General features: G+C 41.5%; 2 protein-coding genes across 2 annotated transcripts in view; both read left to right on the top strand.

The window, feature by feature from the left end:
* Positions 1 to 7,351, top strand: part of clmpa (CXADR like membrane protein a) — a 104,188-nt gene extending 96,837 nt beyond the window's left edge. Inside the window, exons 5-7 of the mRNA XM_080434702.1 lie at positions 1,227 to 1,349; positions 4,170 to 4,311; positions 6,367 to 7,351. Coding sequence (XP_080290828.1) covers positions 1,227 to 1,349; positions 4,170 to 4,311; positions 6,367 to 6,772 — 671 coding nt within the window. The 3' untranslated portion in view covers positions 6,773 to 7,351. The remainder of the gene's footprint in view (positions 1 to 1,226; positions 1,350 to 4,169; positions 4,312 to 6,366) is intronic.
* A 10,919-nt stretch (positions 7,352 to 18,270) lies between these two features.
* On the top strand, positions 18,271 to 26,488 carry LOC308090554 (oligoribonuclease, mitochondrial-like). The gene is made up of 7 exons (XM_080435775.1): positions 18,271 to 18,548; positions 20,105 to 20,188; positions 21,136 to 21,213; positions 21,541 to 21,652; positions 22,284 to 22,392; positions 24,491 to 24,544; positions 25,630 to 26,488. Exons 1-7 carry the CDS (start codon positions 18,276 to 18,278, stop codon positions 25,766 to 25,768), a joined length of 849 nt encoding a protein of 282 aa, XP_080291901.1. The 5' UTR covers positions 18,271 to 18,275; the 3' UTR covers positions 25,769 to 26,488.
* Positions 26,489 to 26,744: the final 256 nt, after the last annotated feature.

The raw sequence follows: 26,744 nt of genomic DNA, 5'->3' as shown, positions 1-26,744 counted from the left end.
AAACTCAACAATAAGTGATTCAGGATACAGATCACGGATATACAGGAAGCATCGTCTCCTCCATATGTGGCGACTGCCAATTAGCACGGAATTTAGCCAATGCCTTAGCTCTTGGCTTGGGCATTCCTGCAATCTGCAGGCCTCTCACAACACATTTATGGCGTCCAAATATGAACACAAGCAGTTTACATTAATGTAACCAAGCTGTATAATAGCATCCTTAAGACGTTGGTACTTTAGCACCTTGGTAAGGAATGCCTCTTCCAGACACTAGATACGTATCGTTGCTGTCGGGCAGAAACCTCTTATCTCCATATTTGTAAATTATGGCCCTACTTGATCACACTATACAGCGTCACACACAAGCATCAAAAGTAGCAGATCTGCAAGCTCAAAACGCGGCGCGAAGCGACACGTTTTGAGCTTGTAGATCTGCTATTTTTGCTGTTTTTGAATTTGAATCCTAAAAAGTTTTGGACCCGACAGAGACGATATAACAGCAGTGTTGCATCATACTTTGCTACATTTTGTTATTCCCAAGTTTTTACTTGATGGACTGTTTTAATTTGTTTTCGGTTTATGTTGCGGGCATAATAACTATTCAAAGTGTTACTGATGATGACTCTTAGAAGTATTCTTAATATTAACAGAACTCATTAAAGGCTTTGGTTGGTAACAACTTTACTGGACGTTTGGGTGTGCAAAAAGCCATAACCGTTTCAGTGGTCTCAGAATGCCTTCCAGACCAGTAGAGTACGATAAAGTAAACAATAGGACTAGTTAGCAAAACTATTTAACCCCTTAAACCCCTGTAACCTGTACCTGAGTTGGCTCTGTACTTGGTCCCCTCTTTTCCCCTCTACACAAAATACCTACTCTACCGAAAATATCTCATCAGCTATTTTCTGCAAGTGTTCCCCCAGAACAGGACTGCAAGGGTTTCAATTAAACAACTTGTAAATTATTTTCCTAATGAAGAGAAATTTGACACGTAACATTAGTCTGGAAGATAGTTTATTAACTAAAGCTTAAATATTAATTGAACAGGATGTACAGTATGCAAAACAAGTCTCTTTTATACACTAATTGGCCTGCAAGGACCAGTCTGCTGTCTGATGCAGAGGATTAAGAAGCACAAAGTCTTTGGTTGGAGTGAAAACCGCATTGTGAATGCAACATGATATGTGATGTGCATTGTGCTATGTGTTCTTTTTCTGTGTAATCAGATTTGAAGAACCCAGAGATTGTGACATTGAGGAACTTGACCAAGGAGAGCGCTGGAGTCTATAAATGCACAGCCAGCAACGATGTGGGAGAGGAGAGCTGCACGGTGGAGGTCAAGATGCACTGTGAGTGATTCGGCTTTCCACGGACCATTACACCTCAATATGAAGTTCAGAATTTACTTTCACACTGTCTCTAGACAGACAGACAGACAGACAGACAGACAGACAGACAGACAGACAGACAGACAGACAGACAGACGGTTGCCAAAGGCAGTGCAGCAGTAAGATAAAACTCAGGGCAGATACAGAAAAGAGGAGATGCAGCTACGGGTAACAACCAATAGATACTGCACTAGATGCTAATAGCAGTGATAAGTATGCAAACTATACCACAAGTTCATAAAATCCGGGGATTTTTAACTAGAAACCCCCGGAGTGCAGCCCGCACAAAGAAATGTATGGTTGGTTATACACATCATGAGAAAGGGCCACTGAAATGAATGCTTGTTGCCCGGCGTCAGGGCTCTATCATACTGGTACTAGGAAAGGAGTGCCAGATATCGCGTTTACTTAAAGACGTATACTTCAAAACATGTACTTGTACTTAATGTACAGTGAAATACAGTATAAGCACATTATTGTTGAAAAAGGACGTTTAGACAGAACGGAATACAGTCAAAAGGCCTCAGAATAGGGATGCTAGTGGTTAATATTTTTTTTTTAAATCCTATCACATGAAGATTTGGCCCCCCTCTCTGGACCCCCTAGGGGTCCCGGACCCCCTGTTGAAGACCCCTGCTCGACCATGCATCTCTCATGTATAAGGGAGTGTGTCCATATAATAAGGTTGTCCTCTGGCAGCCAGAATAGTGTTGGCACGGTGCTGCATGGGGAGCTTCATCCCAGAGCTTCATCAAAAAAGCGCTCCCGGCGCTTTTTTTTATAAAGCTCGCCGCAGGGCTTTTTTGGAAAAGGAGCTACAGTGACTGACAACACCAACGCCTTTCTGTGAAAGGCTCCGGGGATTTTTAACTAGAAACCCCCGGAGTGCAGCCCGCACAAAGAAATGTATGGTTGGTTATACACATCATGAGAAAGGGCCACTGAAATGAATGCTTGTTGCCCGGCGTCAGGGCTCTATCCTATAGGCCAACCCTCCTTTAATTTCCCTCTACACCAGTGGTTCTCTAAGTGGGGTCTCGAGACCCCCAGGGGTCCTTGACAGGGTTCCAAAATCATTTTAACCACATTAAGCCTTTATACGGCTATTTGAAAATGGTGACAATCTTTTTTAAATAGCTGATCCACAAGCATCGTGAGCTGCTTATTTTTTTTCTTGTCAAAATTTGTGAATAGTTTTTAATTTGGGGGTTGTAGACATGAAAAAGTTTGAGAACCACTGCTCTACGCCAAATCTCTTCGCCGAAAATAGCAGATCTTTCCCAGATTAGGGACTCTGTAGGGTTCATGTGGTTCACTGGGTTCTTTGTCTATTAGTAAAGCTCTACGGGGGTTCATCTTGCTCACCTTCCATCTACTAACAGCAGTCTTAGTGGAGCCTGCAGGAGTCCCACAATTATTATGGCCTCTAACTGAGACTCAAACGACATCACTCATAAACTGCAGTCATACCGCCCTGCCTCCATGAAGCAGTGTATTGCTGTTGCTCCCCGAAAGAGAAAAGAATGAAGCTATAAATAGATGATGATGTGTCAAAATGGAAGCTTGATGGACAGCTTAGATGTCAAAACATTCTGTGGCTCAAAGGCCCACCAGAGGGCAAGTCAAAGGCTCTAGGCACACACCTATGTTCATAGCGAACAAGCTCACAAGCAAATGTGAGCTTGTATCACATTTTGTATGTGTGATTTTCACAATGTTAGAACATTTGTGTGTGTGTGTGTGTGTGTGTGTGTGTGTGTGTGTGTGTGTGTGTGTGTGTGTGTGTGTGTGTGTGTGTGTTTATTTAAAAAAATGAATAATAATAATTGAACATTTTTATATAAAGTTATAGTACATTCCCAATTAAGAACACCAGGTTGGAAGTGGTTAAAATATTTTTCTAGTGTATTGAATTTGCCTCTGTATTAGGAAATGAGTGCACACAAAAAACAGATACATTTAATTGAAACAAAAGTGAACTTTTTTTAAATATATAGTTGTATACAGTATTATGGCAATAATAATGTGTGGTTGACTGTTACAAAATCCCAAGGTACACCTGGATTTGTCTCCCGGCACAGTAATGTGCCTCGGTACACAACTACTGGCTTAGTCCCAGTTTAGGCTGCAGTATGTCAGTGCTTCTCAAACTTTTTCATGTCAGGGACCCCAAATTGATACGTATTTGGCTACGGACCCCCTATCTAAAAATGATTTGTGCCAGGAAACCCCAGAAGAAAAGTTTTGTGTAAAAAAAAAAACACTTTCAAGATTAAAAGCGTGGCTTGAGCTTGTATATCTGCTATTTTTGAGTAGCCAAGGTAACAAATTTTGCAGAACATACATTTCATTTGACAGCACATACTGTAGACCCGTAGAGTAATTTGACACCTTATGGTCAGCTGTGATGCATCCACATGACCACATCTGACCAGTCTGTTTGCAATTTAAGTTAATTGCAACATGAATATTCCGATTTGAACCTCACTGAAAGTTACAAAACTAGATTAAAACTTGACTTGGCCTGTCTTGCTTGCGTTTTCTTATGAAATAAGATAGACTGAAATAAATGCAAATGAAATGTTAAGTGCAATTCAGTTCATACTGTATTCTTTTCTTGGCTTTATCGTATATGCACTGATGATCTCGACCTCTATGCGTACGTCCGTGTGCATGTGTGTGTGCGTGTGCGTGTGCGTGTGCGTGTGCGTGTGCGTGTGCGTGTGCGTGTGCGTGTGCGTGTGCGTGTGCGTGTGTGTGTGTGTGTGTTGACCTGTGCAGATGTCCGAGGCATGGGTGTGGTGGCCGGTGCGGTCGTAGGCGTGTCCTTCGGCGTCCTTCTCCTCATCCTCATCATCTGGCTGGTGTTCCGCAAGAAAGAGATGAAGAAATACGACGAAGAGGAGACTCCCAACGAGATCAGGTACAGAGTCGACTGCATCGCATTAATTCTTAATAATAATAATATTCATCATTTGGTCCGGTATTTGTTGCTGTACGTATATTTGCATATCGTCTCTGTCGGGTGGAAACCTCATTGTGTCCAAAACTGTGACTTTTCAGGATTCAAATTCAAAAGTAGCAAAAGTAGCAGATCTACAAGCTCAAAATGCGGGCGCGAAGCGACGCGTTTTAAGCTTGTAGATCTGCTACTTTTTTCTAATGCTTATGTGTAACTGTAGTATGGTCAAATAGGGTGTTAATTAAAAAAATCACACCCAGTGTGAAGAGAGTGGTGCCTTTGAATTAGTGTAACTGGTTGCATCCTTGTGTTGCAATCAGCTGCAGCTGTTGAGGCCATGCTCAAACGGACGGACGGACGGACGGACCCACACACACGGTCAAGTGTAGGAGTGGCTGGCACCACTAAAAAAAAACACAAAAAGTTAGAATAGATAGATATAGGAATAAGAGATTTCTGCCCGACAACAGTGATATGCCATGAAATGTGTCCTCTGCAATTAAGCCAAGTATCAGGAGCAGTGGGCAGCTACAGGGAGTAGTTAGGGGTAGTAAGTGTCTTGCTCAGGGATACTACGACACATAGCCGGGGCCCGGGACGCGAACCGGGAGGACCTTCTGTTTCCCAGGCTGCCTCTCTACCCATTCAGCTATGGCCGCCAAGTTTCATCCGAACGCTCCCTCTCTCTCTCTCTCTTTCATCCGGTCACATTGTGGAAATGTTTGTCTAGAGATTGAAATGATCCCACTGATAACTCAGCATTATAGCAACACGGTAAAAATCCTCAGTGTTCAATTAACTCTGATGATTTTATTGTGTCGTTAGATACAGCCGACCGACCAGGCTTTGTTTACAACGTCCAGGAAAGGGAATGGGTATTCAGAGTAAGAGCCATTGACTTTACATAAACATCGTAACGTTCACTGTTATTGTTAGCCTAAAACTGTCCGTATACTGTAAGTCATTATCCAACTTTTACTCAGACTTGCAAGAAAACGCAGTCTCAAAGGAACTGAAAGAGGGGAAACTTTCTCCACCATGTCCCTGTTAATTAAGCCTGTCATATACAGTACTTTGTTCGTTGTATGACAGTTTCGTATGCCGAAAATAGCCGATCTACATGCTCACAATGTAAGGGTGTATTTTCGGCCTGCGACAATTAAGCATCAAATCCTTGGACTCCTTCCTGGAGCCATTTCTGCACCGTCATTGCAGATAATAATGCTCGGAACGCACCACAAACCCCCCCCCACCGCCGTCCTCCAAACAAAGTGCCTAGAAAACCCTCGGAAATCCAACAGCACGTTTAACTTCCTGAGCCCTGTTCCCTTTGCACCATCTCATCTAAATTATGCCTAATATGCTGGCACTACCGGCTGGAACATCAGCTCTTTTTTGGATCCCCGCTGCAGCGTGTACGTGTACCGGTAGCTACTTTTGCAAGCATCAGGATGAATTATGCAGGCTCCTGGGAAGGACCGGGTATCAATAATGTAACAGAGCCAGGAAGAGGTCTGGGTCGCAGACGAGACCTTCCGGTCCTGTTTACATGTCTACACATTATGTCAACACATCAAGTGAAGGTCATGGTTATCGTTTATGGGCAATGAGACATAGCAGTGGTTCCCAAACTTTATTTACCAGTGTACCCCGTTCCAGTATGTTTTCAGCTGAGTACCGCCGAACCAGCACAAAACATTCTTCCTGATACTGATACATTTTTGGTGTTTCTGTCTTAAACCTCCCCCCGTTTGGCTTTAATATTCAAAACTCAGGTCAGGTCAGAAAATAATGCAGCACACTAGCTGGCAACTTGTTTTTTCTTGGCAGATGGCTGAGAAATAGTACCCCAAAGTACCCAGAGAGGCACTTACTACTAGTAGTACCCCCCATTTGAGACAGGTCAACTTAAAGCATCGATGCTTCTGGAACATTGTGTTTCTACTGTTTCTACTGAAAAGGAGCGTTCTCGACTCTATAGAGATGTTAAAACATAACGTGATTTGTTTGTTTCAGGGAGGATGCCGAGGCTCCCAAGGCCAAGCTGGTGAAGCCCAACTCGCTCTCGTCCTCCCGCTCGGGCAGCTCTCGCTCCGGCGACTCCTCCACCCAGTCCATGATGCACCACAACCTGCCGCCCCGCGCCCAGCGCCCCTGCGTGCCCGCCGTGGCGGCGCTCAAAGAGAACTGCTACCGCTCCGCCTTCCCCCAGGCCCCACCCGCCTACACCCCCCAGGGGCCTCCTCTCAAGACCCCCGCGGAGTCCAGCACGCCACCCACCTCCACCTCCACGTCTACCTCCAACTCCATGAAGCCCATAAAGCCCACCCCCCCGCCCAAGCTGAGCCCGGCGAACCTGGCCCGCATGGGGGCCACGCCCGTCATGATCCCGGCCCAGACCAAGGCCTTCCAAACTGTGTGAGTGACTGAGACGGATGGAGCAACGCTAGGACAGCCTCAGGACGGACAAAGCTTCAAACACAAACAAAAGACTGACCCCCCCATGAGTTACACACCGGTTCAAATCCAGACATGTCACCCGGCCACACCGCCCACCCTTCACGGTCCAGAAAAGCATCACTTCCTTCGGAACTACACGTTGTAATGAAGTCAACAGCGGCTTTAGATGAAAACGAGGAAGAATCTCATACAAGAAATGAAACATTTGTAAATTTAAGCAACACACGGATTGTTTGTGGGAAGAGAGAGAGTGGGTTTTCGTGCAAAGCAATGGCACGCGGGCGGGGCGCCACACAAAGGAGCGAGGAGCAGACTGATAAACAACATATGGAAGACATTGTGCAGACTTTCAGTCTCTGCAGATCTGCTCAGAGCTGTTCAGCCTTGCTACAGCTGAAGAGGTCACTGCAGGTCATTATAACTAACAAAGATAATATCAAACAGCACACATCACGCTCATACGCACCGCGCGGCCAACCATAACCTTCGGGACATCTCCTCTTCCACCGTTTTCCACGGGTAGTATGCCGACTGATTTAAAGCTGCGATCCATAACCTTTTTAGCGGATAAAACATTAGTATAACCAACCTGTATGGTAGAGTATGTTAATATAAATATAACACAACTGCGGTGGGTGGGGGGTGGGCTCCCTACTCTTCCATTGAGAATATAATCCCGTGTTCAGGTAGGCACACTGCTGGGTGACAAGAGATATTGCCTGAAGCTCAAATCGTAATATCTCCCCCTGCCCAAACGGGCTGAACGATTTAGCTCAGCAGTAGACATTTCGGTGCTCGCGCGGGAGACCCCGGGTTGGAATCCCGGGTAGAGACATAAATCTTACGGATTGCAGCTTTAAATAACAGCCAAAAATAATATGCTGTTGTGAAAGGGATGCGTGGCTCTGATTGTATAAGGATATTACTTTAAGAATATAAAGTACACCTACATTTGTCACATGGAGGCACAACATGGATGTTGATGGCAGTGACTTTCTTTTGCCCGCTGCCTCCCTTATCCTGACTTGAAAATACTTAGAGCCTAGATGTGCACATTTCCCCCACTTTCAATGTATCTAGCACATAACGTTGTAGTCAGGAGTTGTTAGATGGGTCCATAGTGAATGCAGTCATTTAAGCTCAGCGCAGCAAATAGGAAAGCAAGACGGCATGACCTCCCTGTTACCGAGTGTGCAGTTTGTGAACGAAGCCACACAAATTGTAGTGTTCGGCGGTGACTTTCACTGTACATGAGAAATCGGTCGATTAGTGTGGTGGCAGTCTACTCAGTACATCTCCTTTGACCAAATAGTAATCTTTATAAATACTTCACCTATAGTAAACATGCTTCACAAGTACAATGTTGGTGTAACTGAGAGATTCGCTGGAAGTTTTTCTTTTCTTTTTTTTTATGCATAGCTTATCAACTACGATACAACTTTCATATTCTTCTCGAGTTTCACTTTGGCATTTCCTGCTTGTACAGTTTCTGTTTTGTGAAGTCATTCATTTGATTGGTCTACTGTTGTGGGGACACACATAGATACAGGTGCATACACACATACATTACATACAGGCAAACCCAGTTAGCATACCAAAATTGTCTGAGGATTGTGAGAAGGGCATAGAAAAGGCCCTATTGTGAAAGTGCCACATATGATGGTTTACATATTTTAGTTTTCTTTTTGTTTTTGTGTGTGTGTGTGTGTGTGCGTATATCATAGATTTCTTTTGGACCATTGCAAGAATGTGATGCTATTTGAGATTGTTTTCAAATCCACCAATATGTTAAACCCTGCACAGTTTAAAAAAATAGTCTTTTATATAGCTCACACATTTATATATATAGAGAGATATCACATACTAAACTGCACTCTCTGAGTAGAAATATTTTGAGAAATAATGATCCTAAAGACTAAAGAGTGCCTTGGGTCATAATATACGCGGGTCATACGCGCTGCTTTCATCGGAGACACAATATTATTTCAGTGAACTAACTTACACATCTTGACGAAACACTGCATGACCCAGCAAGGATTTTTAACTGGCTTTTTGTGAGGTAACATGACAAATGAATCAGAGCTGATGTCATTTTGGGGAGGAGGAGAGCACCACTTTATCTGACCTTGTGCATACCAGTCATAGCTCACTCAGACACCCTGTCCTTATACGCCTCGTCTCCGACTGGCCAGAGAGGAATAAACCATGATCCTTCCTCCTTTCTCATTCTTTAGTCACACGACTTTTCGTTTCAAGTCGCATAAAAGAAGAGAAGTAGGCCGCGGCTTATCTCTCTTCTTTCATTCAACTTGTCCTGTACGTCTCCCCACACCACCTCGCTCTCCTTTCAAAGCTGTGTGCTCTATATCCGGTGCATGGACAAGGAAGAAAGGGTGAGGGCGGGGCAAACGCGCATTCTCAGTTCGAGGAATCCTCCTTGTTGCATCCAAGCCAAAGACTTTACAGATGCATTGAACATGCAAACTTTTTCAGATGATCCAGTTTATCGAGCAAATGGCTTGACTAAATACACCAGCTAAAACGCACGTCTCTGCTAAGAGAGACGTGGGCACTCTGTGATTCTTCAGTCTCAACAGCGAGACGAGGTCGGATTTCCATCACAACCAGATAACATAAATCCAACAGGCATGGACGCAGCGGGGGGACAAAAAATGTTTACGCAGCAGATGTTCATTTAAACTCCCACTTTAGCAGAAGGCGAATATTGTAATTATCACTTGAGCCATGGCGGGGCATTCCCTCCAGTGTCCAGTTGAAAGAGCCTCGATCCCTCTGGATGTGTTGAATGTTTGTTGCTTGCCCACCACTGCTTTTAACCCGGTCCTCCTTCAACACTCACACTGCAGCTGGAAGAGTGGAGAGTCAGTATACATGACAAGACGTGAGGGAGAGTCCCTCATTGACTATATTCACGCGCCGACCCTTTTGCTCTTATATATATACGTCATACTTGGGGAGGATGGGGAAACCTTACCTTCAGTGTTGCCATGTCTGCTTATGATTTTTTTCCTGCAACCTGGGAACACATTATGTTAAAAAAAAGAAAAAACATATATATATGTTTCCTTTGTTTTTGCCACTGGGGGCACCATCTCCTTTTTTTGTGTAGAAACAGGAACTCGGTTTGGCTCCTCCCCTTTCTTAGTCCACTTCCTCCCGGGTGCTTCTGCGTTTAGTCCTACCAACAACAACACTACATGTTTAGGGCAGCGGTGCTGACAGATTAGAGAGATTATTTCTTCTGTAAAGTTGCTTGTAAATATTGGTAGTTGAGGGTTTTGGGCTTGTTTCTAAAATGCAGTTATTTGGGCTTGCTTCCTATTTCTTCGTTTTATTGTTTAAAGCATTTCTCAAACGTTTGCATGTCAAGGACGCCCAAATTCATGTGTTTCTCCGCAGAGCCCCATCTGAAATTATTTTTCAGATATATTCCAAATATTTCACTTTTTCTTTTCAAGATCTCTTTGAAAATAGCCAATGTATAGGTTTAAAGTGCTCATGTAGCCAAGTGGCTTCTTTTGGACTTGTTTTCATAGATATGGCTGATTATTTCTCTCACGAAATCTGCCAACAATGCTGCCCACCTTCACCGAGTATGATGTAAGAGCAAAACGTGAATATTGTCGATATATGCGCAACCTCCTTTGAATTTCCACCATAATGCCCAGGAAAACCAATACCGCGAGGCCAGGGAGATGATTGAATTCAGCTTACAGCTATTTCATGTGGTATAGGGATACACAGCATGATTGATTTCCCTTTTTTATCCAGGGGGCTCTGTTGAATTTTCAAGTAAGCCTATACCCCCCTTTCTTTATTGCCTGACTTGTTTAACCATGCTCGAATGGTAGATAGATGGAATCATAGTTCCTGTACTTTTTCACTGGAATGTCTTTGGTGTCAAACATTATATAGGAAAATAACCTTAAACACATGGCTGTGTCATAAGGAAAACCTTTTATCCTCGATAGTGTCCCGTCTAAAAACAGACATTTAAAGACACTGTTCGTTGAAGAAACATTAGTGTACTGTGTGAGTGTCAGCGTTTGACACCATGGACGAGGTATAAGGTTGAAGAGAGATTTAAGGGGTAAATTCTCCATGAAAGCAGAGGAATAATGGTTATTATGCATGTCACAGATACTTAACTAGAGGACAAAGTTTTTTCTTTTCCTTTTTCTTTTTTCGCCTCAACGATTATATAAAATAGAGATGATAATACTGTAGATACAATGTAATGGTCAATACAATTCAAACTGTAAATTCATAAAGATTTATATTTTTCGGTTCCTCATTTGATTCTGAATTTGTATGTTGTGATGCACTCGGTAATACTGTAAGTACTTTGTACTCTCTTGTAACCTACATTGTGCTTGTGTAGATCAGTGGTTCTGAACCTTTTCAGGCCGTGACCCCCCAAAATAATCATATTTGAACTGGGGACCCCCCATCCTGACAAGCACTTGGAGTTGAGGCATTACATTTAGTTTGACTCTGTTCCACAGATAAATATTGTGAAAATAGCCGATCTACAAGCTCACAACGCCTCGCATTGCGAGGCGTTGTGAGCTTGTAGATCGGCTGTTTTCACAGTTGTCGCCTCTTTCTTATATTATTTGACAATTTGGCCAATGTTTGACCAGTTTTTATAGTATAGATTGCTGATTGTCTTTGATCTTTTTTTATTCAATTTATTTTTATATATATATATATATATATATATATATATATATATATATATATATATATATATCTTTTAGGTATTAAAAAGGTGTTAAAAATCGTTAAAAATTGTGACTTTACTGTCAACTGGGGACCCCCCACAAAATCATGTGAGGGACCCCCCTGGGGGTCCCGACCCACAGGTTTAGAACCACTGGTGTAGATGTCCTGTTAGCCCACTGTGTACACAGTATGGGAACAATGCAGTGCTAAAGCCTAATTTATACTTTGTTGTAAGATACCGTGTTGCGTCCAGAAAAGCGCCACACCGTCATACGATGGAGCATAACATTAGGCATAAAAGGGACTCCTCTTAGAATTGTCTCTCACTTGTGCTAATCATATCGATGCCATGCTTTTATTTTGATTCAGGCTAAACCAAAAAGCCGTGTACTGTATATATTTCACCCCTTGAGTGAAACATGTATATTTGTATAGTATCTAAGTACTGCTGTTTTTTAATAAAACGTTTGATGAAATTAGCAGTGAGTGAATGTCTTTACTGTCTACATACAGAAAATAATCTTCTATGGGCTGCCCGGTCATGGGCTGCCCGGTCATACATACATTCTTTTGGGGGGAAAACTGGAAGTCAAGCATTCATGCAAAGTATGGAATTATAACCAACTAATGTCTATTTGGGATCATTCAAAACTGCTGCTTTACAGAGAAGAACAACCACTTTAATCTCTAGATACTTATGTTATATGACAAACAGCCAGAATTATGGAACAAAAATGTCACATTGTGTTGCATCACGAAGCATTGTGATCTTGCAGATCGGCTATTTTTGCTCCTAAAAATGATAATAATAATTCAAATGGATGCCAGCCTGAAAGTCGTTAATTCTGTACATAAATGGATGAATGAATGAAAATGAACGAATAATAAAAACACTTTCATAAAAAAAACATATACATTTTGTCTACTCAATATGTTAGTAAGTGAGATGATGGAACTATAGGCCTATGGAAAAGCTCAGACAGAGGGAGTACTGAAGGGATATGCACTCCAGAAATGGTGCTTAAAAAGCCCTTTCCAGTGAGTTGAAAGTGATGAGTTTGACTAGGAAGTGTGTATGAATTTTATTCTTGTTCAGTATAATCCCACAGGCAAAACAACTGCATGCGCCACTTCTCTCGGTCTGTAACTCAAATACTGATCTGCTGCATCTGCTAAATGGAATGCCAGTAAACACATTCCTTTTTCACACTCCGGGTGAACTTGAAAGAACCAACAAGAAACATCGAATTTCAAGGAAAGAAACCCCAGTGGAGAAAAGGCTGCTCAGGCTGTTTTCTCTGCAACAAAACATATATGTGTAAAAGCTGAAAAGTGACTGTTTTCACGCCTAATATGTACTATGCCATACGCCAAACATAGCCGATCTACAAACTCAAAACATGTATATATGGGTTGATTCAGGAGCTTGTAGATAGGCTATTTTCTGTGCGCGCCACTGTATGACAAAGTATAAATATAAATCTGGCTTTAGTATAGGCCTAAGGCAAGTGTCTCCACATTCAAGCAGTGTAACTGTAGTCCTATAATACATCCTGACATAAAAAAATAGAAAACCATGAGGAGAATTCAATATAATATTGTTTATAGGTTAACTAGGTTAACTTACTAATAATAATCTAAACATTTTCCTATATTTTGCTACCTTATGAGCACCTTTGTACCTTTCCAAATGCAAACTATTTGGAAATAGTTTGAATACAGTATGATTTGTTAGATTACCTTCACTACTACTGGTACTGCTTACCACGATAATGCTACATATCTTCTCTTATTAGCCATAGGCAATGAGGATTCATTTGTTGTGAATTCAGCAAGCTAACCGCTGCTCTCTAGTGGTAAAGAATATTATCTTCCGCTCATACTCACACCAAAGAGCAATGTCAGGCAATGCTTTATTTTATAAATAAAAAATTGTCAAGCCATTTTCAGATTAGGATACTAGTCCCCCCATTCAAGGACCACATTCAACATCTTAAATAAATATGGAAAGCAAAAGACATATCACACAAGACCAAACTGCAAATCTTCAACTCAAATGTCAAATCCACCCTATACTCTACAGCTCAGAAACCTGGAAGATAACTACCAAGATACTCAACAAAATACAAAATTCTGCCGCTGCCTCCGACGCCTCCTAGGAATATACTGGCCCAGCACCATCTCCAATGCCAACCTGTGGGACCTCACTAGACAAGACACAATAGAAACTCAAATCAGGAGGAGGAAATGGAACTGGATAGGTCCCACACTGCGAAGACATAATAAATCAATCACAAAACAGGCACTAAGCATGGAACCCGCAAGGCAGGAGGAAGAGAGGAAGGCCTAGAGAGCCACCTGGAGAAGAACCACAGAGCAGGAGATGAAGGCGCAAGGGCTGTCATGGCAACAACTGGAGCGGAGGGCACAAGACCTAAGGGGATGGAGGAGTTTCATGAATGGCCTATGTTCCTCAGGGAATTTAAAGGCCTAAGTAAGTAAGTAAGTAAGTATACTAGTCCCCACAACACCCCTGTACAATTCATCCATAATGACGCAAACTTGGGGCCCTATCTTGTGCCAATGCCTAAGCTTGTAATCCTGGGCGCTACTCTCCCTCTGCCTGCCTGGGGAGAGCCCCGAACTGAGCTCATGTGTCCTTCAACGCATGAGGAGTTAGCAGACTGCTACTTATCACCTGACGGGGGAGTTTCCCCGGTAGGACGTAGCGCGTGGAAGGAACACGTTATTCCAAACAGTTCCTTTCCCCTCCATCAGGCGCCCCGGCTGACCAGGGGGAACGAATATTGAACGAATGAAAAGTGTTAACAACAGCTTGTGACTAAATAGCTACATTGGATCCATTGGAAGGTTATTTGTTTCTATTACCTGGAAAGTAAGTAACGGACATAGTGTACAAGGTTTTTCTGCCCGAAAGCGACAATATAGCAGCCTATAGTATGTATAGAAACACACACACACACACACACACACACACACAGACACGCACGCACGCACGCACGCACGCACGCACGCACGCACGCACGCACGCACGCACGCACGCACGCACGCACGCACGCACGCACGCACGCACGCGCACACGCACACGCACACGCACACACACACACACACACACGAATGTGCCTGCTGCTGACTCGCACTAACCGCTGAGGATTAATAATTAAATCAATTGAGCCGTCATCTGGAGCTGTTGTTTGCCCAGGTTTCTCCCTCCAATAACTCTTCCTACGCCGGCTTCCTCCCTATCTCAGGCTCCATGTGATCAATACATCAATGGAAGTGTTTGCATACTGTACCACACGGAGAGGTGCTCACATTACTCATGGGCAGTGGTGGGAGAAGTACTCCAATTCTTTCTTCTTCTTCTTCTTCTTCTTCTTCTTTTTTTTCCTTCTTTTTTTCTAAATTTTTATCCCACGTTTTGTAACCCCATTTTTTACACCCAGTGCCAATTGTCTATGTAATCCTGGGCACTACCTTCCCTCTGCCAACCTAGGGAGGCCAGGGCCGAGCTCATGCCTCCTTCAATGCATGAGAGCCAACTGACCTTCTTGTCACCTGACAAGGGAGAGTTTCCCCGGTTGGACGTAGTGCTTGGAAGGAACACGTTATTCCAACCAGTTCCCTTCTCCTCCATCAGGCGCCCCGGCTGGCCAGGGGGAGGCAGTATAGTGACCAGGATTACTGCATGTTTTTTTGTGAGGGTACTACCCTAGGAGACACGGGGAGAACATGCAAACTCCACACAGAAAGGCCCTTTCGCCAACCCCCCAATCTTCTTTTTTTTAAAGTAAATGTACAATGTAGAAATACTCTGTTACAAGCATATCGTTGCTGTCGGGCAGAAACCTCCTATCTTCCTATCCTATCTTTTTGTGTTTTTTTCATAAATTATGCCCTACCCTACTTGATCTACAGCGTCGCACAAAAGTATCAAAACGTTTTGAGCTTGTGGATTTGCTACTTTTACTATTTTTTTATTTGAATCCTGAAAAGGTTTCCACCCAACAGAGACGATAATTGCTGTATGTATATATTTATTTTACTTTGTAAAAGCACAGATCTACAACCTTAACGCGTCAGATCATGACATCGTTGTAAGCCTGAAGATTGGCTATTTTCGAAAAGACAACGACAAAGCCTGCATAAATTGAATCTCGACCTTCAGGTCAAAATTCGTGTCAGGTCCTGTGTCTAGGTGAGACATGACCTTTGACACGATCTAAATGTCTCAATAGAAGAGCAGGGAGACACAATACAACCACCCCAATTGTATAAGTTATATTGATATACTCTACAGATTGGACAAAATTACATTTTATTCATAAACATAAAGTTACATAGTGCTGATTTGATGTAGTAATTGCAGTGGAATAAAAAGTAGAACATTTTCCTCTCAAATGTAGGGGAGTAGAAGTATAAAGTATTGAAAAATGGACAAGTAAAATTACCTCAAACTTTTAACTCAGGACAGTACTTGAGTAAATGCATTACTTTCCACCACTACTCATGAGCAGAAGTCCCTAAATGTCCTTTTACCATGGCTGAGATGTGATTTATCATGCAGTTCAGGAATACAATTCCAATGGCACAGAGGACAAGTGCTGCTGTAAAAATCTTTGTCAAGGCCTGACAGGTTATGAGTTAAAGTGTTTGAAACTGTGTTCATGGACAAGGTTAAACACTATCCCCCAGGCTACTGTATTAACATTATTACATTTGATAGCATTTTATTAATCGGCAGACAATAATTCTAAGCGGAAGCACTTGATGGTGATAGAAGGCCAAGAAGGGAGAGTATAGTGAAACTAGTCATAATGATGTATTGTTTGGGTAAGGGTTTTTAACACTTTTGCCGTATATTTTTACTTTACTTTATATGCCTTCAGGTATGACCATCACACACGCACGCACGCACACACGCAGGCATGCAGGCAGGCATGCACTCCTGTCAATTACAATTCATTTCAATCTCAAAACATTTGTTGTGGGAAAACTGAACAGAACTATGGGTCAAAGATGAGACGTGTAGCCTACATTTGTTGTTCGAAGGCCATTCATTTAAAATACATATTTATAAATATAATATAAAATCACTCAACTGACCCAGAAATGTGTCTTGTCTCATTGACAAGACACCTTTCATACTTCTTTGTTCGGATGGGTTGACCCAACTCCCACTGGTTCCGAATTGGTTATAGTTCCCGCCCTTCTCGGCCACTCTCTAATCTGACTGGCATTGTGGGAGAACGAAATGGAGAACAGCAATGGAGAAGATGGCAGTGGTTTACTGGAGCTACTGGGTTACTGGAGGAGGAGGAGGAGGATAAACTTGTCTTGAGGTGGAGGAAAAAGAGGATTGTGCTCTGCTGTGGATAATTGCCAAGGAGATGAACAGACTGAACACAACATGACAGGGCAGTGTACTGTCTCCTAGTGAATCTCTTCTCTCTCTGCTCTCTTTATTCTCTTGTCTCTTTCCTAATTGGGACCGCCCACCCAACTTGTGACCAATCACACTGTCGGTAGGCCTACTGTCCGAACTAAATTCGGACAGTAAAGACAACTAGTGCTGAGGTGACAACCGAGAGTTCGAAGACCGGTCATCATAACTTCTTATTGACTTTTTGTCGTTACTAACCTAACCCATAAGAATTCTGACGTCAGATGTTAGCACGTAGGCCCGCTTAGAATGAACATGATGAGGACCAATTATATGAAAATAGGTTGAAAATGTGTGAAGTGATCCTTTAAAGTTTCCTGTGAAAATCAATACACTACACCTTCCTGGCCACTAGATGGGGACTGTGTAGAGGGGGGAACAAGAAAACGTTTTACTTTTCCTGGATACGTTTCATGTTTAAAAAAATGTAGATTAGATTAATCAACACACATTAATACAACAATCAAACACAAATATAACGTGTGGTTCCCTTAGCTCTATTTAAAATATATCTAGATATTGGGAGTTCAAATTAACTAACCCTAGCTCTGTCTCTCTGGTTAGATCCTGAGGTCATGATGTAATAAATAACCACTAAACCAGCACACATAGACTATTACGATGATTGTGTGAGACTTCAAAAACGTGTGATGACTTTTATTTCGACTGCCGGTATAATCAGAGTACATATAGCCATGGATCCGTCATGACCGTCATGGATGAACTTGAACATAGTGTTTGTTCTTTCTCCCTTTTTGGCCCGTACATCTACATAAACGTTTAGATTTCAAATATATAGTACTTACCCCATGGCCACGGATGTTACAATAATTTATGGGTCCTCAAAAGTACCCGTATCTTCCGTATTGTTTAATAAAAAAGCATTTTAATTCGATTGGTGGCTATTTTCTCATAGAGTTATAATGTATCAGAGTGCAATACACCTCCCAACCGATAGGGTCACTTAGTTGAAAGCGTAAGAAGAAATGGAGTAACTGGCCACCAATCGGATTAAAATGATTTTTGTTGAACAATACGGAAGATACTGGTACTTCTGAGAAACCGTACATAGTTGTAACATCCGTAGCCATGGGGTATGCACTTCATATTTGAAATCTGGACGTTTATGTAGATGTAAGGGCCAAAAGAGGAGAAAAATAAAACACTATGTTGAAGTTCACCCATGCATGTATCAGGCTCACACATGACGCACCTTCTGATTTTACGACAGTTGGAGATCGGAAGTGGACACAGGATGCCGGGTGTGTGCAGCATGTGGAGGACTGTCGCTACTCTGGAGTTTGTGTGCAGGAGGTGTAGTAGTCGGCCAGCAGTCGTTCGTCAGCTGAGACACCATTCATTGATCAGTCCAAGTCATTGTTTACAGACACACACACAGCAGAGGAGGACTGGTGGACTGCAGACTGCAGTGTTCCTAAAGAACAACATCAACATGTCGTCATCTAGCAGAACATCAGACCCTGACAAGAGGATCATGGGCCAGAGGATGGTGTGGGTGGACCTGGAGGCAAGTTTACACAACACTCAATGCATGCGTGTTGTCTTTTTACTTCATGTGCACCTCGATCTATGTTTGTTGGCACAACCCCAAGCACATCGCATTACTTGAAGGCTTTGCTAATTAGCTTGCTAACTTTGAAGTCAGCAATTGGTGACATGTTAGCTGTAGTATACAACCCTCGTAGACGTATTTATGATTCTGGCGTCTTCAATCTACGAGAGTTGTAGGGTTCACGCCCCATGGAGACCTGGACTTTCTGCACTATGCCCCGTAGACACTCCAAACATGTACAAATGTGAAAATAAAGGTGCTTAACCCCAAGCCCCAAATGTTAACTGGCTCTACGGGGTATTAGTTTAATGTAATAATCCATATCTTTCAATAAATAAGTGTTTTAATGCCGTCTGTGGCCGATTCTGTCGGAAGTTCCCAATGGGCGGTAGTGACGGGTAGTGACGGGGCGCATCCGGTGGAACCCGGAATTACACTAAATGTAAACGGGAAGTAAACGAGGGTGAAAAAATGGCGTTCGGCCACAGACGGCATTAAAACACTTCTTCATTGAAAGATATGGATTATTACATTAAACTACTACCCCGTAGAGCCAGTTAACATTTGGGGCTTGGGTTAAGCACCTTTATTTTCACATTTGTACATGTTTGGAGTGTCTACGGGGCATAGTGCAGAAAGTCCAGGTCTCCATGGGACGTGAACCCTACAACTCTCGTAGATTGAAGACGTCAGAATCATAAATACGTCTACGAGGGTTGTATACTACAGCTACCATATAGTCTTGGATCAAGACTATCATATATGTATTTTATGGTAAATAAAATACATATATGATAGTCTTGATCCAAGGCTAACATACATCTGTGATAGTCTTGATCCAAGGCTAAAATACATCTACAGTATGATAGTCTTGATACAAGAATAAAATACATCTTATGATAGTCTTGATACAAGGATAAATACATATATGATAGCCTTGAGCCAAGGCTAAAATACATCTGTGATAGTCTTGATCCAAGGCTAAAATACATCTACAGTATGATAGTCTTGATACAAGAATAAAATACATCTTATGATAGCCTTGAGCCAAGGCTAAAATACATCTGTGATAGACTTGATCCATGGCTAACATACATCTATGATAGCCCTGATCCAAGGCTAAAATACATCTGTGATAGTCTTGATCCAAGGATCTAAGCGCTGTCATTGCACATATTGATTATTGAGGCACACGATTTTTTTGTATGTAACGCTTCAGAGTGGGGAGGGGTACAAAAACAGCATGATGTGGCATGTGCAAAAAATTAAAGAAATCACTGTACAATTTGTACATATGTACAGTATATCTGAGCATGATTACAAATACATATCTTGAATCAATCCGGACCATACTGTTTTACGGTAGTAACATCTGAGCGACTACGGTGATGGTGCACTTTGAAATACAGATTACAGATGGCTTTGCTGGCTGCTGCTGCAGCAGCTCATGTGTTTCTTTTGGTACAACAGACAGTCTTCAATGTATTGTTTTCCTTTCCTGCTCCTTCTAGATGACTGGCCTGGACATAGAAAAGGACCAGATCATCGAGATGGCATGCATTATCACAGACTCTGAACTCAATGTTGTGGCTGAGGTAATTAACACTGGTTGTGTCCTTTCTCTTTCCATGTGTGAATAATATTGCACTTAACCCATTTAAGACCTGAGGCCGATTCCACGAATGCCTTCTAAATCAGCAGTTCTCACATTTTTTTGTGCCAAGGACCCCCAAATTGATACGTATTTGGCCGCGGACCCCCATCTGAAAATTTTTGGTGCCAGGAACTTAAAAAATAGCAGATGTACAAGCTTGTAGATCTGCTATTTTTTGAGAACCACTGTTCTAAACCAATGTTCTAAATACTAACAGTTCTCTGCTATATATAGATGCTTTCCCGGTTTTAACCCATTAGCAGCATCTGTGTCATTTTCAGATTTGAGCTAAAAATCTTTATTTTACACTTTGGCTATTCAAAAATAGCAGAGTGCCGCGCTACGAGCTTGTAGATCTGCTATTTTTGAAAGATCTAGAAAATGTGTGCAAATATTTGAATATATATATATTTTTTAAAGCGAACATTTGTAATTCAAATCTTTGCTTCTGGGGGGGGGGTCCCTGGAACAACATATTTTGAGATGGGGAGCCGCGGCCAAATTCATATCATTTTGGGGGTCCTTGACATGAAAAAGTTTGAAAACCACTGATATAGAAACATACGTTTTTCAGAAAACCGTTTAGGATTTAGAAGACATTTTGCAGAAGAACCTCAGGCCTTAAAGGGGAAGACCACTCATTTTCAACATTGAACTATGTCTTTAATACACCTTAGAGCTGTTGTGTGGAAATAAGAAAAAACGTCCCCCCCCCTTCTGTGTTGCCTAGAAAAGGATAATTGATTGAGGTTATGTGATCAGTGACATACGCAGGGTGTACTTTTGGCTCCGCCCCCTCAGCCAAAAGTACACCACTCCCACTCTGCGTATGGAAGTGGTCTTTCCCTTTAATGGGTTAAGTTGTTAATAATCGTTTTCTGATGACAGGGACCTAACTTGATAATCAACCAACCAAATGAGCTCTTGTATGGGATGGATGACTGGTGCAAAGAGCATCATGGACAGGTAAGCTTTAGTTTATTTGTTTGCACAATGAATTTACGTAAGTTATTGAACATTAGTCAATAAAACATGGTTAGTGGATGGTGCAGTCCTTCCAGGTCCTCTCTGTCGGCTGGAAACCTCATAGTATGTCCCAAACTGTTACTTTTCAGGATTCAAATAAAAAAATAGCAAAAGTAGCTGAGCTGCAACTTTTGCAGCTTTTTGTGTGATTCTGTACAGTAGTATGATCAAGTAGGGCATTAAAAAACACCATAAGTAAAAATATGGAGATAAGAGGTTTCTGGCCAACAGCAACGAAGTACTTATCTATGTGTTGTTTTGTCTCAGTCAGGGCTTACACAGGCAGTAATGCAAAGTAAGATCAGCTTGCAGCAAGCCGAGTACGAGTTCCTTTCCTTCGTCAGACAGCACACCCCGCCCGGACAGTGTCCTCTTGCCGGTTAGTGGCTTTTCACTCTATATATATATATACACACACACACACACACACACACACACACACACACACACACACACACACACACACACACACACACACACACACACACACACACACACACACACACACACACACACACACAGACAGACTGGTTTAGTGCAGTGGTTTATCAAAATGTTTGTGGCCAAGGCACATCAATGGGCAAGTCATAATCTCAAGGCGCTTCTTTATCGAAAAATAGCTGATCTACAAGCTCATAACGCATTGATGATGGGATGTGCGATCTTGTAGATTGGCTTTTTGTTTACTGTACATTTGAAAATAATAATATTTAATATACTTGGAAAACAAATATATTCAGGGTATATAATTTGCCTCTGTATTGGGAAGAAAATTCCCAATACTAACCCAGTAAATATAAAAAAAAATGTTATTGTTATATATTGCTATAATAATGTGTGGTTGTCTTGTCACTAGTGTGCCTCAGCCAGCACACAGTTTGAGAACCATTGCCTTAGTGTAACCCAGCTACACTACTGTACCTATAATTGATGCAGATCATTTGACTTTCAGCACAGAAGAATTGTACCGTTTCTATCATTTGAATAATTCTAATGATTTGATTTCACAGGTAACTCTGTACATGCGGATAAGAAGTTCCTGGACAAATTCATGCCCCAGTTCATGCACCACCTCCACTATAGAATCATTGATGTCAGCACTATCAAGGAGCTTTGCAGGTGAGCTTTTGTGTCTAAGGTTGTGTTGATGTTGGGCCCTCTAGTCTAGCCCATTAAGACCTGAAGCCGATTCTACTAATGTCTTCTAAATCCCAACAGTATTCTGAAAAAACACGTTTCTAAATCAGTGGTGCTCAAACTTTTTCATGTCAAGGACCCCCAAAATGATATGTATTTGGCCGCCGACCCCCATCTCAAAATGTTTGATTCCAGGGACCCCCCAGAAGCAAAGATTCGAGTTAAAAATGTTCGCTTTAAAACAATATATAATCAAAGATTTGCACACATTTTCACGATTTTTCAAAAATAGCAGATCTACAAGCTCGTAGCGCGGCACACGGTGCCGCGCTATGAGCTTGTAGATCTGCTATTTTTGAATAGCCAAAGTGTAAAATCATGCTTTTTAGCTCAAATAAAAAAATTACACAGATGCGTTCCAGGTCTTAATGGGCTAGAGCAGGGGTCATTATCACCATGCCAGCTTGTGATGGACATTTTCATCAACATTTCATTTTTGCCACAAAATAAGTGATCGATAATTTGACCAGAGATACATAATTAACTCCTAATGGGCCATAGTGTCTATGCCAATGTGCTACACATTTTACAATGATAGCATTTCTGCATTAACCACTGAGCCACAAAGAAATGTCATTTAAAAAAAAAGCTCTTAACACATTACATCATGACATGTTGAGAGCTTGTAGATCTGGTATTTTCGAAACCTTTCAGAAATTGCCCAAAATGGGGACGCCAGGGTTAAAGAGGCTGAAGAGACTGAATGGTGAAAGTCTATTCCGTCTTTGGGTTTTCAATAATTGGGTCTTATCAGTACAGTTAGTGCTTCCATCACACGTTACATGAGCAAAGGGCCATTTAGGTGCAGAGATAAGTTGATGCGTACCATATGGTTATTGTAGAGATTGCTGGCTTCTCAGAGGGCAGTGTTACTTGAGAAGTTCTACCAGTTCTACCTTACCAAACCAAAACTATTATTTGGTTTGGTAAGGTAGCTTCGATAGTTGTGGTTTCCATTACGGTGACATCTTGATGAGAAATCTTCTATCATGATGATGAGAAAGTCGTTAGACCTCGCATAGTTGTGATGCAAGGTATGAACGATGGAAAAATATGTACGCACCTGTACATGATGAGTGATTAGATAATGATAAAGGGCATCACAGGATTTAAAGGAATGCAGTGTCACAACTAGTTTCATGCAAAGGCTCCTCACTTTGATCAGAGGTGAGCAAACTTGAAATTATAGTGACTAACCATGCCTAAGAAGAGCAGTTGGGTACTCTTCTTGTTTCTGGAGACATTGGAGAGGGTGTCTGTATGTTTTTTAGATTTTAAGTGCCTGCTTTTTATACGTTTTTTTGTTGTTCTAATCTTTGTTGTGTTGTCCCCTGTATTGTCTTTCATATGGACCTATTAGAGTCTGAAATAAAGATTGATTGACTTTCTCTCAACGGTGAAAATCTTTTTCAACAACCTTTACTTGTACAGTTCTGCCCTCCTTTGCTTTTGTTGCAAATAGATCCTTCTGAACAGATCTGTATTTGAACAGATCCACACCACCTATTAATACATTGTCTTTAAAAAAAAAGTTGAAGCAGTATGAGAACCTGTTGTACCGCTCGTTGAGAGGCTTGAGATGTTGATGACTCACAAACTGCTCCGTCTTGATGGTATCACTCTGTTAGGGGTTGCATTTGAATATTTTCCAAATGTTGTTCCCCCTCTTCCTATGCCCGACCACGAGTGTGTGTGTGTGTGTGTGTGTGTGTGTGTGTGTGTGTGTGTGTGTGTGTGTGTGTGTGTGTGTGTGTGTGTGTGTGTGTGTGTGTGTGTGTGTGTGTGTGTGTGTGAGTGTGAGAGAGAGAGAGAGAACCAGCCTGTGACATGTAGACCATTTAACATGTCTAACATACTTTCCCTGTTGATTTCATTAATGTATTGCTTTTCACTCAAGCCCTACTGATAAAGTTCCAAAAAATGAATGACAGAAGAGTCCTAGTTTAGCCGTAGGCTAGATGGATATGATAGAGAATTACTGTGATATGACAACTTTTTTCTCTGATATAAATGCCCTCAGACGCTGGTTCCTAGAAGAATATAAGCTGGCACCTCATAAGAAAGCATCCCACAGGCAAGAACCTTTTTAAACATCGTTGTTTCCTCTGTTACTCTATGAATTATCCTCTTATGTACTCACTCATTACATTACACAAACACTGTAAGCCCAGGAGTAATATCACCGTTTTAAGATTATTTTATTAGAGAAGATTATTCTATCAATACATTTTTCTAATAATTGAGAAACTCATTTATGTACTGTATATCAATGAATCGGCAAATTGACTAAATCAATTAGTCTGATTTAACAACTTAAGCCCAATGTTATTCTTTGTTGTACAATGTTGTCACGCAAAAATTGTAGATCTAGAAGTTCACATCACATCATGACACAAGCTTATAGGTCTGCTATTTTTGCCATTAAAAAAAAAATGCGTTCCCTTAACTCTTTGACTGCCCCGGACGGGAATTCCCGTCCGATGGCTCTATGGCTATCATGGCCAATGACGGAAAGACGAAAATATGAAAAAAAATGAATTTTTCTGATTTTTTTGGTATTTTTTTGGGGGGGTTTATCTCAAAGGAACTAGGAGATAACGCTATCCAAAAAAATTGCTGCTCCATTCACTTCAATGTTAAAAAACAAACAGAGGAAAAATGCACCTTTTTCCTGGCAATGGGACAACACATTCTGAAATAAGTCTGGCAGTGAAAGAGTTAATGGATGAATCGTTAAACACTTTTGCAGCTGTATTTCAAAAATGAAAAAAGGCGCGGAAATGGAGGGGGGAAAATAAACTTTAAATTTTTTCCCCAAATCGATTGTTTTATCCTTATCCTTATCCTTAATCAAAACAGATTTTTTTTTGTAATGAATTCAATATGACTAGTTCGATAACAGCTGCACCCCTACTTTTAACCCATTAAAACCGGGAAATCAACTGTGTCATTTTAGATTTTAGCGTTGGCTGTTCAAAAATAGCAGATACACAAGCTCACATTGTGCTGTGCTGCGAGCTTGTACATCAGCTATTGTTGAACATTTGTGGAAAAATCGTGAAAATGTCGAATAATTTTGAATTAGGAAAAAAATTGAGAATTTTGTAGAATGGGCCTCAGGTCTTCATTTTAGCCTAAAATCCACCCCTACTCTTGCAGAGCCCTGGGTGACATCCAGGAGAGCATCAAAGAGCTGCAGTACTACAGAGCCAACGTGTTCAAATCCCCAACAGAGGAGAAGAAGCGCACGGTCCTGGAGAATGGAGCGAGCAACACGGATGTGTCCACCTCTGGATGAGAGCATTAAACCCTCTATACCTCCTTCTGACTTTTGGTTCGTGAAAAGAGAAAGAAAAGAAAAAAAGCTGCTTTAATCCATTAAGACGCATCTGTGTCATTTTAAGGGCTATTCAAAAAAATGCATATCTACTGAGCTTGTAGATCTGCTATTTATGTTTTTTAAATCTTGATTTTTTTTTGCAAATCTTTGAATTTATATTTTTTTAAAGCCAACATTTCGCTTAAACAAATATATATTCAAAGATTTGCACACATTTTCAGGATTTTCTTTCAAAATAAATAGCAGATCTACAAGCTCATAGCGTGGCACTCGGTGCCGCGCTATGAGCTTGTATATCTACTATTTTTGAAATAGCCAAAGAAATCTTAAAATGGCACACATGCGTTCCCGTAATGGATGAATCGTTAAGAATGATGATTGTTTGTCTTATTTTAGTTCCCTTTTTTGTGTAGTTCCAGAATGAACCTTTTTTTATTTCTGTACGGTCCAAACCTTTTAAGGTTTCATTGCTTGGATCAAGGTTGATGTTAAAACGGGTTGAAAAGAAAGCTACTTGCTCAAAAGTTAAATCATAAAAAGTTGCCATTGTCACTCTGTTGCACAGAGAAGAAGGCTTGTATTCATTTAGCCAATTTTTCTCTCAGATGGAGTTATTGTTTAACCCTTTTTGTTAAGAAACAACAGCAACAATAAACATTTTGTTGAGGGAAATAACAATGGAGTTGCCTGCGTCTGTATGCTAAAATATTTATCTCAATATTTAAACTTTTAGGGAACAGCACAGTGTCTCAAGGCTTACAACCAAGATTTTAGGTCCTGGGGAAACAATTGAGACAGACAATCATTATGGTCACAATTACCAGAGACTTGGGCAATCCATTAGGACCTCAGCGATCTGGGAACCCATCGGTAAAACAAAGATTATGATTTTTTTCCCCCCCAGAGCTCTGAATCTGTCTTGAGAGATTAGGAC

The sequence above is a fragment of the Gymnoscopelus braueri genome (assembly GCF_963280865.1).
Source record: "Gymnoscopelus braueri genome assembly, chromosome: 8".
Classification (NCBI taxonomy): Eukaryota; Metazoa; Chordata; class Actinopteri; order Myctophiformes; family Myctophidae; genus Gymnoscopelus; species Gymnoscopelus braueri.
The sequence above is the reverse complement of the archived record's forward strand: the minus strand, read 5'-3'. Positions and strand labels throughout refer to the sequence as shown.

Bases quoted from the DNA above. Each gene is read 5' to 3' on its own strand.
- LOC308090554 (XM_080435775.1), top strand. From the start codon at position 18,276: ATGCCGGGTGTGTGCAGCATGTGGAGGACTGTCGCTACTCTGGAGTTT. The intron at 20,189-21,135 runs GTAATTAACACT...TTCTGATGACAG, and splicing joins AACTCAATGTTGTGGCTGAG to GGACCTAACTTGATAATCAA. The intron at 21,214-21,540 runs GTAAGCTTTAGT...GTTTTGTCTCAG, and splicing joins GCAAAGAGCATCATGGACAG to TCAGGGCTTACACAGGCAGT.